Raw genomic sequence first — 14,556 nt, 5'->3', positions numbered from 1 at the left:
GGATCTCAACGCTCGCCAGCGTTTAATACGTGCCAATACCCCAAATGCGTTTATTTGCAGCCTCCTGCTCCTTGGCCCGTTTTATCTTCATCAGCAGACCAACCAGAAATCACTCGTCTGTAATGAACAGAAGAAAAGTTGTGCACTGAGTAAAACCACATTGACCAGGACGAGATTTAAAAAGAGCAACTTAGATCAGTCTGAGGGACCTCCTCAGACGAAAGCTTCTGATGATGAACAGCCGAAACTTGCTGACTCTATGGTACAACACTGAAGATTTAGTGCTGAAATGATTCCTTCTGAGATGTGGTAGTGCACACATCCCTAATTACAAATATAAACTAGAACAGGGGAAACCTGTCCCCTCATTTCTTCAATCCTTTTCCCGATCTTGGCTTGCTGTCTTGATCCAAACACGGACCAGTTGGTGGCGGTAATGCGTCACTAGTTTGTCAACCGCCACTAAACACAAAACGAAGAAGAAGAAGAACCGGAAAAGGAGGCGGAAACTTTGCCTGCAGAGTGTTTGAAACTTAACAATGAAAAATGTGCCCGCCCCTCATGCTGACAACAGCGTTCACGACAAAGGCATCTAACAAGAGGAAAACCGTCCACGGAAAGCAAGTTTTAAAGAAACATTTAGCCCGAGCTCGAGCTCAGTACACGTGAACATCGGAGCAGCTTTTTCGAGATGGAGAGAGCTACGGAAACAGAAAGGATTCAGATCTGATGCTGAGTTAGCCACATATCTGCTGCACGCGTAAGTACATCTGTCTGGTTCTGTTGACAGTAACCAAATAGGTCAAATCATCACGGCTACTGTAACATTTCCTTATAGCCCGTGCAATATGTTTATGCTACGTTAGCGTAGCATTAAGGTTGTCAGGACAGCTCTGAATCTTGCCATCAGAATCAGCATATTTTCATAATGCTGAAACAATTTTATGCCGCCGATGTAATGGCATAATTAACGTTAACATGAATAAATATTAGAATTATTATTATCACCATTATTCATTATGTCACCATTTATGTCACTAATCTTAGAGAAAATGGCGCAGCAGCAGAAAAACCCAAAGCTTCCCATTCCACCTTTGCTAACTACTGCCTACACATCCAAAATTTCGAAGAAGAGGAAAAAGGAAGCGGAAAAGGACGTTCGAAGGAAAGAAATTGACCGAGCGCGGAATAAAACTCGAGTCAACATTGGAGAAGCATTTGAGAGGTGGAGAGAACTACGGGAACTCAAAGGCTTCAAGTTAGATGCAGACTTGGCCATATTTCTTCTCGACAGGTAATTACAGCTGTTATATGATTCTCTTTCTTGTTTTATGGTAGACAACGGTTACACTCGGTCTAGTAATGTTGAGCTCCGATATTGGTGGGCTGTGGCTAACAGCTAACGTTATGTTCTAATGTGGCTAATGAGTACTCAGGCTAACGGTAGTTTTAGTATTAGCTATGCTTATGGTGTGCTATTCTGTTTTGTAATTAAGTGCTATTGTAGACTACTTGGTGTGTTGATTTGGGTTTTATATTGATGTTTTTATACTCACAAACCACAAGCTAAGCTGCCCAATTGACTAGACTTGACTGGCTATTCTAAGCAACATTAGCTTGGAAGTAGTGCTAAGCTAACGTTATCACGTTGGTCGTTATACATGCCATTCGACATGGAAGTAGTAAAATGTTTGAATGTGGACGGTTCTGTTTTTGCATCACTGTAAATTACAGTACTGGTCAGAAGTCTCATTTTAGGTTATTTTGGTCATTGTCATGGGCGTATTACAGCAGCTATGTCCAGTTACTGCGGTCAAGTGAGCAGGCGTTCGTCTTTTCCTGATTTAAAGCAATACTATGTAACATTTCTACCTTAAAATAACAGTTTGAAAAAAATTGTGCGGCTAGAATGAGTTTTAATATTACGATTGGCCTGTCTCATATGCCCTTCGGGGGTCTGAGTTGCGCTATGTAACTTTGCTGCACCCATAGGCTGGACCGGTCCGGGAGCTGAGCGGAAGTACTTCGACTTGCTTTCTGGCACACCTACCGCAAAAACAAATACTCCTCTCACGCTCCCAGGTATAAGGCTAAGCTAGCGCAACATTGTCAGTACGATCATCATGGCAGAGGCACCGAAGAAACAGAAGAAGACGTTGGCTGAAGTAAGGCAGAGAAAGAGAGAGGTCGACAAAGCAAGAGACCAGACTAGAGTTGCTCTCGGAACAGCTTTTACTCGTTGGCGAGAGCTGAAAGAAACATGTGGATACAAGTCCGATTCAGAGCTAGCCACCTTTCTGCTGGATTAGTAAGTACCTTATTTGCTGCCATGCTTTGTGCTGTGTTGTACTTGCTTGATGTTTCACTGTGTTCGGAAAGTGACTCGCTAGTTTAGCGAAAAGGCCCATTTATGCCCTACGGAACCGGACGAAATTCGTCTGTCCGGTCCATATGTTGCTCCTGGAGCTTCTGTTTATGCCTCCGTCCGTAAGAAATCCTCTAGAGAGTGGTAAATATTGAGTCATTTTCGGCCGCGGGTTTGAGAAACATGGCGTCAATTGAGGAAGATGCAGTTCTCTTATGGCAGCACACAAAGAAACCGCGTAAAAGTGACCATCTCACAAATCCTCTCCTCCATTACCGCCATTTTAAATCTCCTACTCTTCGTTCTTCTTCTTCCTCCATAACTTCCGGAGCCAACACGCTCCTGACTCTCTACTGCCCCCACAAATTCCTCTGGTATTGCTCCGTTTCGCCCGGAGCTCACCGGATTGCTAAGCTCTTGACCTACGGACAAACTGACGGATGAAATGACTCCCGGAACCGGGTGAAAGCGTCCGTTTCCGTAATTACCGTAGGGCATAAATGTGCCTTTTGGGTGTTGTATTTACGACAGTGTCGTAACCGTACATTACCTCGAAGCCTGTAGGGGGAGCTCCATAATGGGCTTTTTGAGAAGTTGCATAGTATTGTAGTAAGTGCGCCCGTATTACAGAATTTATGGCAAATGCAGGAAGTCCATGATACGGAGCGTGCAAATATTTTACTCAACTGTAAAATCGTTTTGATCCATAATTTCTGACATGAGTTCATACACTTGAACTCAGGACCATCCTCGCTGTTCACTCACTCAATACCAAACATATTCACTGTATCATTTTGGAGAAATTCAGCCTCAAAGTTCATTATTTTGAAGTGTTATAAATTGGCTTTATTCTTAGACTTTATGTATTCACATTCTGTAATTCTCTAGATAATCTATTTTCCTAGTTTGTAGGTTACACTCTGCTCATTCAACGCAAATGTATGTCCGACATTTTAAGATGACGTAGCGGGATGAAATAACTGGGTCAGATAAAACGTCTCTTAGGACAGATAGGTCTGGTACAGTAGATGCACGCCTGAGACAACACACACACATCGCTTATCACATCCAAAGAACATGACGAAGACGGTGGATGGCCTGCTCACATCATGAGTAAATATTCAATGATGCGTCGTCAAATGTAGGTACAACCTCTGAGATAAGGGTGAACATAAATATGAAATGTTTCCGGATCTCGGGACTTGGTCGGACGGATTTCATGCGAGAACTCTGTCTCTCCAAGTCCAGCGCTGATACTTGACCTGTGACCTCCAATAAATACTTTGTTTAACTTAAGACTGCTCCAACTGGTTCTTGGGCTTCCAATATAAAGAATCGTGCTAACAAGTGGAAAAAGTCATTATGTGCGATATTTATGCTACTGTAAAATCCCTTTGATCCGTAATTTCTGACAAAGGTATGTACACTTGAACTCAGTAACATCCTGACTGTTCACTCACTCAGTATCAAGCACATTCACTGTATCATTTTGGAGAAATTCAGCCTCAAAGGTCATTCATTTGATGTGAAAAGGGCATTATTTGCAATATTTACTCGACTTTACTTCAAAATAATGAAATTTGCCTTTGTCGAAATTATGGATCAAAAGGATTTTACAGTTGAGTAAAATATTTGCATGCTCCGTATCATGGACTTCCTGCATTTGCCATAAATTCTGTAATACGGGCGTACTTTAAATCAGGAAAAGACGAACGTCTGCTCACTTGACCGCAGTAGTATCTTTCTTGGGCAAAGCCTGACAGCATGCGTGCCACAGCCAAGTTGCTTCTATGACTGGTTTGAGCTGGTAGCTGCTACAGAGGATAAAACATCTTATTGTTTATTTTGTTGCAGTTACCAGGAAAGTTCTCTAGCTGTGACATGGAGTCCATCAAAACGCATGAGAACAACAGAGTACATGCCACCACTTTCAACAATTGTTGGAGAGTCCCTGTCTGATAGGTAGGATGGCTGTTATAAATGTCTGCAGTATTCATTGGAAAGTAATTGGATTAGTATCATTTTTAAAATTACAGTTGCAATATCTAACATGTGCATGTGGAGAAAGCATTTATAGTTATTATTCAATTGTGTACAGAGAGGACGACTTTACTGGAGAGGCATTGCTTTTCAGTGAAGTGGATAACAATGCCGTCCATGTTATCGAAGAAAGGTAAATTTATTTTGATAAAGACTCTTTTTACATTCCTACAAAAATCACTGTATGATGAATATTGATACTGATTTTCTTTCTGGCCATTTTTGTAGCATCTCATCGCTGGACTTGCAAGATGACATTGATGAGAATGCTTTCAATAACATTGAAAACTCAGTGTAAGTGGTTGGCCTACTGTTAATGACATGTTTCTATTTAGAACTTCACTGACTAATCAGTTAATGGCTAATTTGGGTGAGATGCGGTTGTTTTGACATGAACTAATTTTTGGGTCCTAACATGCAGCATTGATTGGGCGGAGGACCAGAACTGGTCTCCAGATGGGGAGTCAGATGTCTCAACATCAAAGGAGTGTGAGACAATAGAGGAGAGTGATGATGACAATGATTATGTTCCTCCTTTCTGTGTACGGTAAGATATGGAATTTGCCATGCAGTTGGGCTATTCTTGCTCTATTGTTTTTCCACTACAACATGGTGCACTTTACGGGTACACTCAATACAGATGGAAATTACAATGATTTTTGCTATAACCTGGTGCATCTTTCCTTGTTTTACACTAGTTTAATGTTCTTATTGTACACTGTCCATGGCATTTTTACGGTGTGTATGTTTGCCTGATAGCTACTGTAATATTTCCACCATTAGATAAATCATGAGTGAGTCTGTCAGCCTGTGTTGGTATGAGCCTAGCTCCTATATACTAGTATATACTCCTGTATATATTTTTTTAATGATACTGCAGTTTGATTAGTTACATGTTTTGCTCATTGAGATTCCTTTTCCTACAGTGCTGGTGTAGCCTTTGCCACTAAAATAGGCCTGGAAAATCTTCAGACCATCAGCATGGAGGACACTGTACATGATTCTCCAGACACCGAAACATCTGAACCACCGCCAGTGCTTGGAAAAGTTGAGGTTGACGAAGAGGATATCATCATTGGTCAACGAGCATCCATAACCTACCATGTTTGTTTAAAGCAGCTTGCGGAATATCTGTTGCTACCAGTTTCACTCTGTCCAAATAAAGACCCTCTGACATCTTTGGAATGTGGTGCTCCTGGACCATTCCATATCCAGTGCAAGGAGAGGGGTACAGCGGTCATCCTAGAATGGGTATGTTGACACTAACACCGAAATCATTTTCCTTCAGTTTGTTGTTGTTTATATAAACTGTAACACCCCAAAACACACACACACAATAACTATTTTTTTCAAACCCAGATCTGTCCAAACAATCACTGTGTCTGGCAATGGAACTCACAGCCTACATTCAAGTGTGGGATGCAAGCTGGGGACTTCATGTTGGCCACCAACGTTCTCTTGTCCGGGAACAATTATGCGAAGATTGCACTTTTGTTCAGATTCTTGAACATGGGCATAGTAGAGCGGTCCAACTTCTTCGGCATACAAGATGCATACTGCCTTGATGTCATCAAAGACTTCTGGCACGACAAGCGGGCAGAGGTTATATCCAGGCTACAGTCAAAGGACAGTGTTGTAGTTTTGGGTAAGTATAGCCAATTTGGAACACTTGACCACTGTCTCACTAGACTGTACCTGTTGCTCTCTTCAGATTTGAGAATAAATGTTTTTTTGTTGTTCAAATACTGTTCATAGCTGACAGTCGCATGGACAGCCCTGGATTCTGTGCCCAGTACTGCACGTATACAGCTATGGAAAATGACACCAAGGAAATTGTATGTGTTGTCAACATCGACAAACGTGAGACGCAGAGGAAATCTGTAATAATGGAGAAGGAAGGCTTCATCCGAAGTTTTGAAACGCTCTGCCAGGAAGTCAAACTAGCTGAAGTTTGTACTGATACCCACACACAGATATCGGCTCTTTTCAGTAAGTCCATTTCTGTGGCCAGAACCAAGTGACTTGCCTGTCAATTGTTTTCTGTTTTTGAGTAGTGTTGGTCCAATTAGTAACATTTGAGATCTCTGTAGTGGATAGTAGGTGTATGTTTCAATGTTCCAGATCCAAACCGGGGGAAGTTCAAAGACAGTGGAGTGCTGCACACTCTGGACATGTGGCATGGGTTAAAAAACCTTGGGAAGAAGATCCATGCTGTAAGTATTCATAACAATTCCTATGAGATGATTTGGATTTCATAGATAATGTCTGATATAATTTTCTATCTTGTATTCTTTCTTTCTTTCTTTCTTTCTTTCTTTTCAGGCAGGTCAGCAGAAGGGGTGTTCTATCCTTCTGCAATGGAGCAAGGACATTTGCAATCATTTTTGGTTCTGCTGCAAATCAGTTGACAGTTATGACGAATTCTTTGTGAGTTGTATTAGTACTCCCAAATATCTAAATAATTACAACAGTGCTTTCTTCTTCGCTACAGTGATGTGTGACCAAAACTACCATTTTGCTACAGTAAATATTGGTGCAGGTATGGGTGTGACGAGCACCCTCTTGATTTGATCAATGGACTTACATTGCTGTTTTTTGAGTTGTTATTCTTTTTTTCCCCAGGACATGTGGGTTGGTCTTTTGCACCATGTGACTGGAGAACAGTGGTCCCTGGATGCCTGTCAGCACGGCTCCTTGAACGATGAAAGGGATAAAGACTGGATCCAGAAGGGGTCTGTGGCACACGAAGCCTTGTCAGAAATCATTCTGAATGAACGCTGGCTCCACCAGGTTCCAAAGTACCTGCACTTCAGGTAGTGATAGAATCTGAATTTCTGCAAACTGTCTTGAGAAATGTGAATGCTGTGTTCTGTTTGACTTGCTTTTGTGGCGTGACACAGTTAGTATATGTAGACAACATATTGGAATGACACTGTATTCTCTAAATTTTCCTTCTATATTTGTAGGTCAACTGCTGAGTTGGAGTCTTACCACAACCATATCTTGATGTACGCCAGCAAGCACTTCAGTTTCAGCCCTCCAGTGTACGAAGCCAGAGTATTGCTCGCAGCCCTGGACTACAACCACCATGTCCACAGGCAACCCAAGAGAAGGCGTGATGGCTCACTGGAGTAAGTTATAAAAATATAACCATGCGATAAAGATGTAGGAATCCATTTAAAGATGAATTATGATGCTGTGGCAGTCATTTTGTTGTTTCAAGGCATGATGGTGCTGGTCATTTATTGGCTTTGTAATTTGTTGATTAGATACCGCAAACTTTTCAACAAGAAGTCCAGAAAGTGGAGTTTGTATGCTGTGAAAGAGGACAAGGACTACAGCTACATTCAAGACCTTCAGAAGGCTGTTGTCAGAAAACGGGTGTCATCAGAACATGGTCTACCTCGAGTATCCGAAAAGAGGCCGGACGACCCTCTGCAGCACGGAGTACTGTCTGGTGTCCCAGCTCCAAGTATTCAGGAGCTATTGGAGAAGCAAGTCAGACGGGGCCTTGGTAAGTGGTAAATAGTGTCTGAACATGGCACCTCACTAAAAATCCAGTGGTATTGTCTGCTGTGAACATTTCGAACTGCAGTCTGTTGTACTCAAAGCAAGATAGACCTTGTTAGAACTTTAATAAAAGAGCAAGCCCTGGGGTGGACATACTGAATTCTTATCTCAATAACCATCCATCCATCCATCCATTATCTTCCGCTGCTCCGGGGATCGGGTCGCGGGGGCAGCAGCTTGAGCAGAGAGACCCAGACGTCCCTGTCCCCGGCCACTTCCTCCAGCTCTTCTGGGGGGACCCTGAGGGGGTTGGTTCCTGGTTCCTGTTTTTGTTGCTGGTTCTTGAACAAAAGCAAGGCTGCTCAATTTCTCCATTGATAAAATAAATTCACAACTCTACAACATAAAATTCATAAAAAAAATCATGTAGAATATAGCATATACTTTGTTGTCTACAGTAGTAGATCAACCCTCATCTTACTTTGAAGCTCCCAGATCAAGGAAGTGACGTCGACGCAGCTTTAGCTGCAGAGAAGCTAATAGGCTTGTGTTGATAATAATAAACTCCTGGACTATGTACAAACTTCAAACTGCATCGTTTTGTGAGTACAGACCATATTTGTACTACTGTAGAAGTTTGGTGTCATGGCATATGATTTTAGTGCGGTAATTTTGGAGATAGTGCCAGGTTCCATTAGCGCTTGTACTAAGATATTCGGGATAACTCAGTAACTCAGCTGATGTTCAGCCAAGATCGAAAAAAACTCCGGGTGGGCTACTTGGCTGGATGTCACGGTTCAAATGACCCTAGGGTGAATCTACTCCGAACTATCACTTTAAAGCTGCCGTCGGCTACTTTTTTTTTTTTAGACATGTTAGCTTGAACTGTCATGGGATTCTGGAAGTAGAATATTAAATAGGCTGTTTAGGAAAAATCCCAAATTCTGTAGCTCCCTCTAAAGCAGGGGTGTCAAACTGGTCCAGCACAGCTGACTTGTTTCATTCAATCAGCTGAACTGTCTGCACTGAAGGTCTTACCAGTTCAGTTGATTGAAGGATACAAGTCAGCTGTGCTGCTGCAGGGTTGTAACAAAAACCTGCACCGACACGGCCCTTTCATGGACCAGTTTGAGACCCCTGCTCTAAAGCCTGTAATACATTATATGTGAGCTGCAGTGTGTTAAGTGTCATTGTGAAATGATTTTTGACCTTCTACACAGTATTGTTATCAGGCAGTTGATGGGATGTGTTCTCCAGCAGAGGACATGGGAGAAGTCTGTTCTCCAGCAGAGGACATGAGAGAAGTTGAAGAGGAAGAGGAAGAGGAAGAGGAAGAGGAAGCGGAAGCGACAGAGGGGAACAGTTTCTGTGACGACAGTGATGATGAAGACTACGTGCCTCCTTCGCATGTTCAGTAAGTTTACCAAGAGTTTTTGGTTCATGTAAATGTATTTCCTTTCTCATAGTTTTTTTTTTTTTTTTTTTTTTTTTTTTTCTCTTCCAACAGAACGAGCGGTGTCCTAAAAGTAAAGAAAAGCCTGAAAACAGTTCAGTCCGTGGGCAAAGAGGACACCGTGCATGAAGCTCCCACCGTAGAATCGGGAGGAAAACCAGCAGCGGCAGACAAAATTCAAGTTAAAAGTGAGAACAGCATCGTCGGTCATTTTTTTACCATAACTTTCCACTTCTGTTTTAAACGCCTCACAGAGTAACCTCCAGTACATGTGTTCTAATCCAGGTTTTTAAATCATTTTATTTGAAGTCATGGATGCCTTTTTTTTATGGCTTGAAAAATGCTTGTTTATGCAACGTATAACAAACTCTGTAATTTGTTATTAATTTTTTTTTTTTTTTTTTTTTATGTCAATTAGAACCAAAGAAGAAATACATCTGTCCAAACTGCGGAAGAGAGTTGCCTTGCAACAACGCCCTAAAACGGCACCTCGTGATTCACTCGGGAAAAAGACCTTTCAAATGCTTCATATGTGGACGAGGATTCACCCAGGATGGAAACCTCAAAACACACATGAAGGTTCACAAAGGTAAGGCAAGTTTATTTGTATAGCACAATTCAACAACAAGGCGATTCAAAGGGCTTTACTTAAAATAAAAGAATTGCAGCAGGGAGTGGAAGAAGCATTAAAAAATACATTAAGAATATAAAGATAAACAAATAAAATGATTTAAATGAATTTAAAAACAAGCAACAATCCAGACAAATTCAAAGATATCGTGCAGATTTCATGCATAGACACGTGAGAAAAGAAATGTTTTTAACCTGGATTTAAAAATGTCTCCATTTGGTGAAAGTTTAATCTCCACTGGCAGTTTGTTCCACTTGTTTGCAGCATAACAGCTAAATGCTGCTTCTCCATGTTTAGTCTGGACTCTGGACTGGACCAGCTGACCTGAGTCCTTGGATCTAAGAGCTCTGCTAGGTTTATATTCTCTGAACATATCACAGATGTATTTTGGGCCTAAACCGTTCTGGGATTTGTAAACCATCAGCAGGCGTTTAAAATTCAATTCAATTCAATTCATTTTTATTTATATAGCGCCAAATACAACAAATGTCATCTCAAGGCACTTAGATAGTAAGTCCAATTCAAGCCAATTGGAATTCAATTAATTAATAATAATCATAATTCATAAAATAATCCAATTCGTTCATATAGAGCCAATTCAAAAACAATTTCCTAGCTAAGAAAACCAACAGATTGCACTGAAAACTTTTTGTTTTTCGGTCCAATCTCCCGGCCTGAGCGGCGTGCCTGAGGCGACTGTGGAGAGAAACGACTCCCTTTTAACAGGAAGAAACCTCTGGCAGAACCAGACTCAGGAAGGGTGGCCATCCGCCTCGACCAGCTGGGGTTTGAGAAGACAGAAAAAGGGGGGGGGGAGGGGGGCAGGGGGCCACCGCGACGGCGGCACTGTAACACCATTCAAAGGATATCTGTTGGAACAGGGAAACACGAGTTAATGACCACAATAATGTCACATATACATAAAGAGAGTAAAGTGAGGAAAGGTGTGTCAGATGAGGCCCCCCAGCAGTCTAGGCCTATAGCAGCTTAACTATGGGATGTTTCAGGATCACCTGAGCCATCCCTAACTATAAGCTTTATCAAAAAGGAAAGTTTTAAGCCTGGTCTTAAAAGTGGAAAGGGTGTCTGCTTCCCGGACATTTACTGGCAGCTTATTCCACAATAGAGGGGCCTGATAACTGAAGGCTCTGCCTCCCATTCTACTTTTAGAAACTCTGGGAACCTCAAGTAAACCTGCAGTTTGGGAACGAAGTGCTCTGTTAGGAAAATATCTTACAATGAGATCTTTAAGATATGATGGAGCTCGGTCATTAAGAGCTTTATATGTGAGGAGAAGAATCTTAAATTCTATTCTGAATTTAACAGGGAGCCAATGAAGAGAAGCTAAAACTGGAGAAATATGATCTCTGCTGTTAGTTCTCGTCAAAACTCTGGCTGCAGCATTTTGGATCAACTGAAGGCTTTTCAGAGAATATGTAGGACAGCCCAATAATAAAGAATTACAGTAGTCCAATCTTGAAGTAACAAATGCATGAATTAGTTTTTCTGCATCACTCTGAGACAAGATGTTCCTGATTTTAACAATATTACGAAGGTGAAAGAAGGCAGTCCTAGAAACCTGTTTTATATGCGAGTCAAATGATAAGTTCTGGTCAAAAATAACTCCAAGGTTCCTCACTGTAGAACTAGAAGCCAAGGAAATACCATCTAGAGTAACTATATAGCTAGACAATTTCTCCCTGAAACGCTCAGGTCCAAAGATAACGACTTCAGTTTTGTCTGAATTTAGAAGCAGACAGTTCTGAGTCATCCAGGTCTTTATGTCTTTAAGACATGCTTGTAGTCTGACCAACCTATTGGTTTCATCTGGTTTTATAGATAAGTACAGCTGAGTATCATCAGCATAGCAATGGAAATTTATGCCATGCTGTCTAATAATGTTACCTAATGGAAGCATGTATAAAGTAAAAAGAATCGGTCCAAGCACAGAACCCTGGGGAACTCCATGACTTACTCTGGTGTGTGAGGAAGATTCTTCGTTTACAAGAACAAACTGAAATCTATCAGATAAATATGATTTAAACCAGCCTAATGCAGTTCCTTTAATCCCAATAACATGTTCAAGTCTGTGTAATAAGATACTGTGATCGACCGTATCAAATGCAGCACTGAGATCCAACAGGACAAGCACAGACACAAGTCCGCTATCAGAGGCTAAGAGGAGATCATTGGTAACTTTCAGCAGTGCTGTTTCTGTGCTATGATGCACTCTGAATCCTGACTGAAACTCTTCAAACAAATTATTTCTGTGTAAATGATCACAAAGCTGAGCTGCAACTATTTTTTCAAGAACTTTAGACATAAAGGGAGATTGGATATAGGTCTATAATGAGCCAACACTTCTGAATCAAGAGTAGGTTTTTTAAGTAAAGGTTTAATTACAGCAACCTTAAAAGGCTGAGGTACATATCCTGTCAACAAAGACAGATTGATCAAATCCAATATGGAAGTGTCAATTAATGGGAAAACCTCCTTGAACAGTCTGGTTGGGATTGGGTCTAAAACACAAGTTGATGGTTTAGAAGAGACTATTGCTGTTGTTAGTTCAGAGAGATCAACTGGGCAGAAGCCGTCTAAATACAAATCAGGTTCTAAAGATACTTCTAAAGCTGCTGTACTTGATGATACATCACTGATAATAGTGGGAAGGACTCCATCAATCTTCTCTCTGATAGAAACAATTTTATTAATAAAGAAGCTCAATCAAAATCTATTCTATGACTGACTGGAAGCCAGTGTAAAGATTTTAAAGCTGCTGTGATGTGTTCAGATCTCTTAGTCTGGGTTAAAACTCTAGCAGCAGCGTTCTGGATGAGCTGCTTAACAAAGACATTAAAACAGTAGAAATAAAAAGCACGATTTAAATTTCAAACAAAAAAGAAAGAACAATAGATAAAATCAGTAGTTAAAATATTATTAAGTTTGAAACTCAAGCTAGGTAAGAGGAAGCTCTTTATCTTGTTTTGTGATTGCCGTCTCTGGATCATAGCTTGTCTCACGATTGTCGTAGCTGCTGATGGACAACAACTACTCCCTTGATCCCCGTGACTCCTTTGCTTCCTCAGCTCAGACTAAATGTTTTTATCTCAGGATTCTGACATATAACTACACGAAGAAAGTTTCTTGCCTAAGCTTACTGTATTCATTTGTTTTAACTGTACTTCTGTAAACTTACAGAAAGTAATCATACTTAGATTCTGACTCGGGGACTCAGAATCTAATCAAATTGTAAAATATCTTAACATTCGTAGACCTGTAGTTCACACAAAAAAACTGATTCATCACCACCTAAAAGGCTTTGGCAGCTTTATTTGAACATGACCACAAATTAAATGTCTCTCTGCAAACTGTGGTAATTTTATGAGAAGTAATATATGTGTTTTAAATGCAGGTGTGACTTAGCCTTATCAATACAGAGCTGTCTTAACAATAAATGCTTTTTGGCTCACAGGGGAGCTGCATAAGTGGACATTAGTTCAAGAGGAGAGGCAGCTTAAAGAAGCTCCTGTCACCGCTCATATTTGTGGAGATTGTGGAATGGACTTCCCTGAGAAACGGCAGCTGGAGGAACACCGCGAGAGTCACAAGAAGCCCTACGCGTGTCCTGACTGTGACAAGACATTCAAAACGGAGAATTCTGTTGAAATCCACCAGCGCACCCACACAGGAGATTCCCCTTTCCGCTGTTCGGAGTGTGGAAAGACTTGCACTACACTGCAGTCTCTTAAAAAACACGAGGCCATCCACATCGGACAGAAGAACTTCCACTGTGGCCAGTGTGGGAAGTCATTTTTACATCGCACTTACCTGAAAGTGCACCTCAAGACCCACACAGGTGAGAGGCCTCACTTGTGCTCGATTTGTGGTAAAAACTTCTCCAGAGCGGGAACTCTTAAAAATCACTTTAGAGTTCACACAGGAGAAAGGCCGTATACGTGTGAGAAGTGTGGGAAAGGTTTCCGTTTCTCTCAGACTTATCAAGCGCATCTGAAGATTCACGACAAGAAGCCCAAGCCTCCAACGAAACCTCTGGGGAGACCCAAACAGTTGTTAGAGGGAAACCAAAGAAATGTCATCTAGAAAATATACAGCAGCAAGATTTAGAATCTGTTTCTGATATATGGTGTATTCATGCTGTTTTAATGAAAACTTGTGTTTCATTTAATTGAATACATGGATACAAGCTGGTTTATGTGTTGGATTGTCACAGGAATTTGTTAGGATCCCAGATTGATGTAAAACTGTAATCCAATGGATTTGACAAAAAAGTCTGTTCATGCTTCATCAGACTTTTTTTTTTTTTTTTTTTTTTTTCTCAACAAAAATGTTCATAATCCTTTCAGTAGTTTTCATAGACAGCCCTCTTGTTGCAGCCATGCTTCCTGCCAATTGAGCCAGCTGCAACTGCTCTCTCTGTTATCAGCAGACTCCTCTGCGTGTAATATCTGTGTTTTCTTAGATTTTTCTCAAATTAAAAAAAGCTGAATGAATATCCTCCAAGGCTCCATAGTTTTTGCTCCCAGTGATGCATTACAA

At 41.1% G+C, this 14,556-nt stretch overlaps 1 protein-coding gene across 4 annotated transcripts; it reads left to right on the top strand.

The window, feature by feature from the left end:
* Window positions 1–503: 503 nt before the first annotated feature.
* Window positions 504–14,510, top strand: LOC142378997 (uncharacterized). Of its 4 annotated transcripts, none has more exons than XM_075464040.1 (18): window positions 504–760; window positions 1,048–1,294; window positions 4,220–4,327; window positions 4,464–4,538; window positions 4,634–4,699; window positions 4,827–4,952; window positions 5,332–5,656; window positions 5,765–6,050; window positions 6,161–6,394; window positions 6,527–6,618; window positions 6,728–6,832; window positions 7,028–7,218; window positions 7,372–7,536; window positions 7,675–7,919; window positions 9,176–9,329; window positions 9,423–9,556; window positions 9,787–9,957; window positions 13,472–14,510. In XM_075464040.1, exons 2-18 carry the CDS (start codon window positions 1,053–1,055, stop codon window positions 14,098–14,100), a joined length of 3,348 nt encoding a protein of 1,115 aa, XP_075320155.1. In that variant the 5' UTR covers window positions 504–760; window positions 1,048–1,052; the 3' UTR covers window positions 14,101–14,510. The 4 variants fall into 4 exon arrangements, with proteins under 4 accessions (XP_075320155.1, XP_075320152.1, XP_075320157.1 ...); XM_075464037.1 differs by having other exon boundaries at window positions 9,173–9,329; XM_075464042.1 differs by lacking the exon at window positions 504–760 and adding an exon at window positions 1,993–2,308 and having other exon boundaries at window positions 1,205–1,294; window positions 9,173–9,329.
* The last annotated feature ends 46 nt before the right edge of the window (window positions 14,511–14,556 follow it).

Source organism: Odontesthes bonariensis, chromosome 4 (genome assembly GCF_027942865.1).
Source record: "Odontesthes bonariensis isolate fOdoBon6 chromosome 4, fOdoBon6.hap1, whole genome shotgun sequence".
NCBI lineage: Eukaryota > Metazoa > Chordata > Actinopteri > Atheriniformes > Atherinopsidae > Odontesthes > Odontesthes bonariensis.
This window is presented reverse-complemented; position numbering and strand designations above follow the sequence as displayed.

Bases quoted from the DNA above. Each gene is read 5' to 3' on its own strand.
- LOC142378997 (XM_075464037.1), top strand. From the start codon at position 1,053: ATGGCGCAGCAGCAGAAAAACCCAAAGCTTCCCATTCCACCTTTGCTA. The intron at 4,539-4,633 runs GTAAATTTATTT...CCATTTTTGTAG, and splicing joins GTCCATGTTATCGAAGAAAG to CATCTCATCGCTGGACTTGC. The intron at 6,833-7,027 runs GTGAGTTGTATT...TTTTTTCCCCAG, and splicing joins ACAGTTATGACGAATTCTTT to GACATGTGGGTTGGTCTTTT.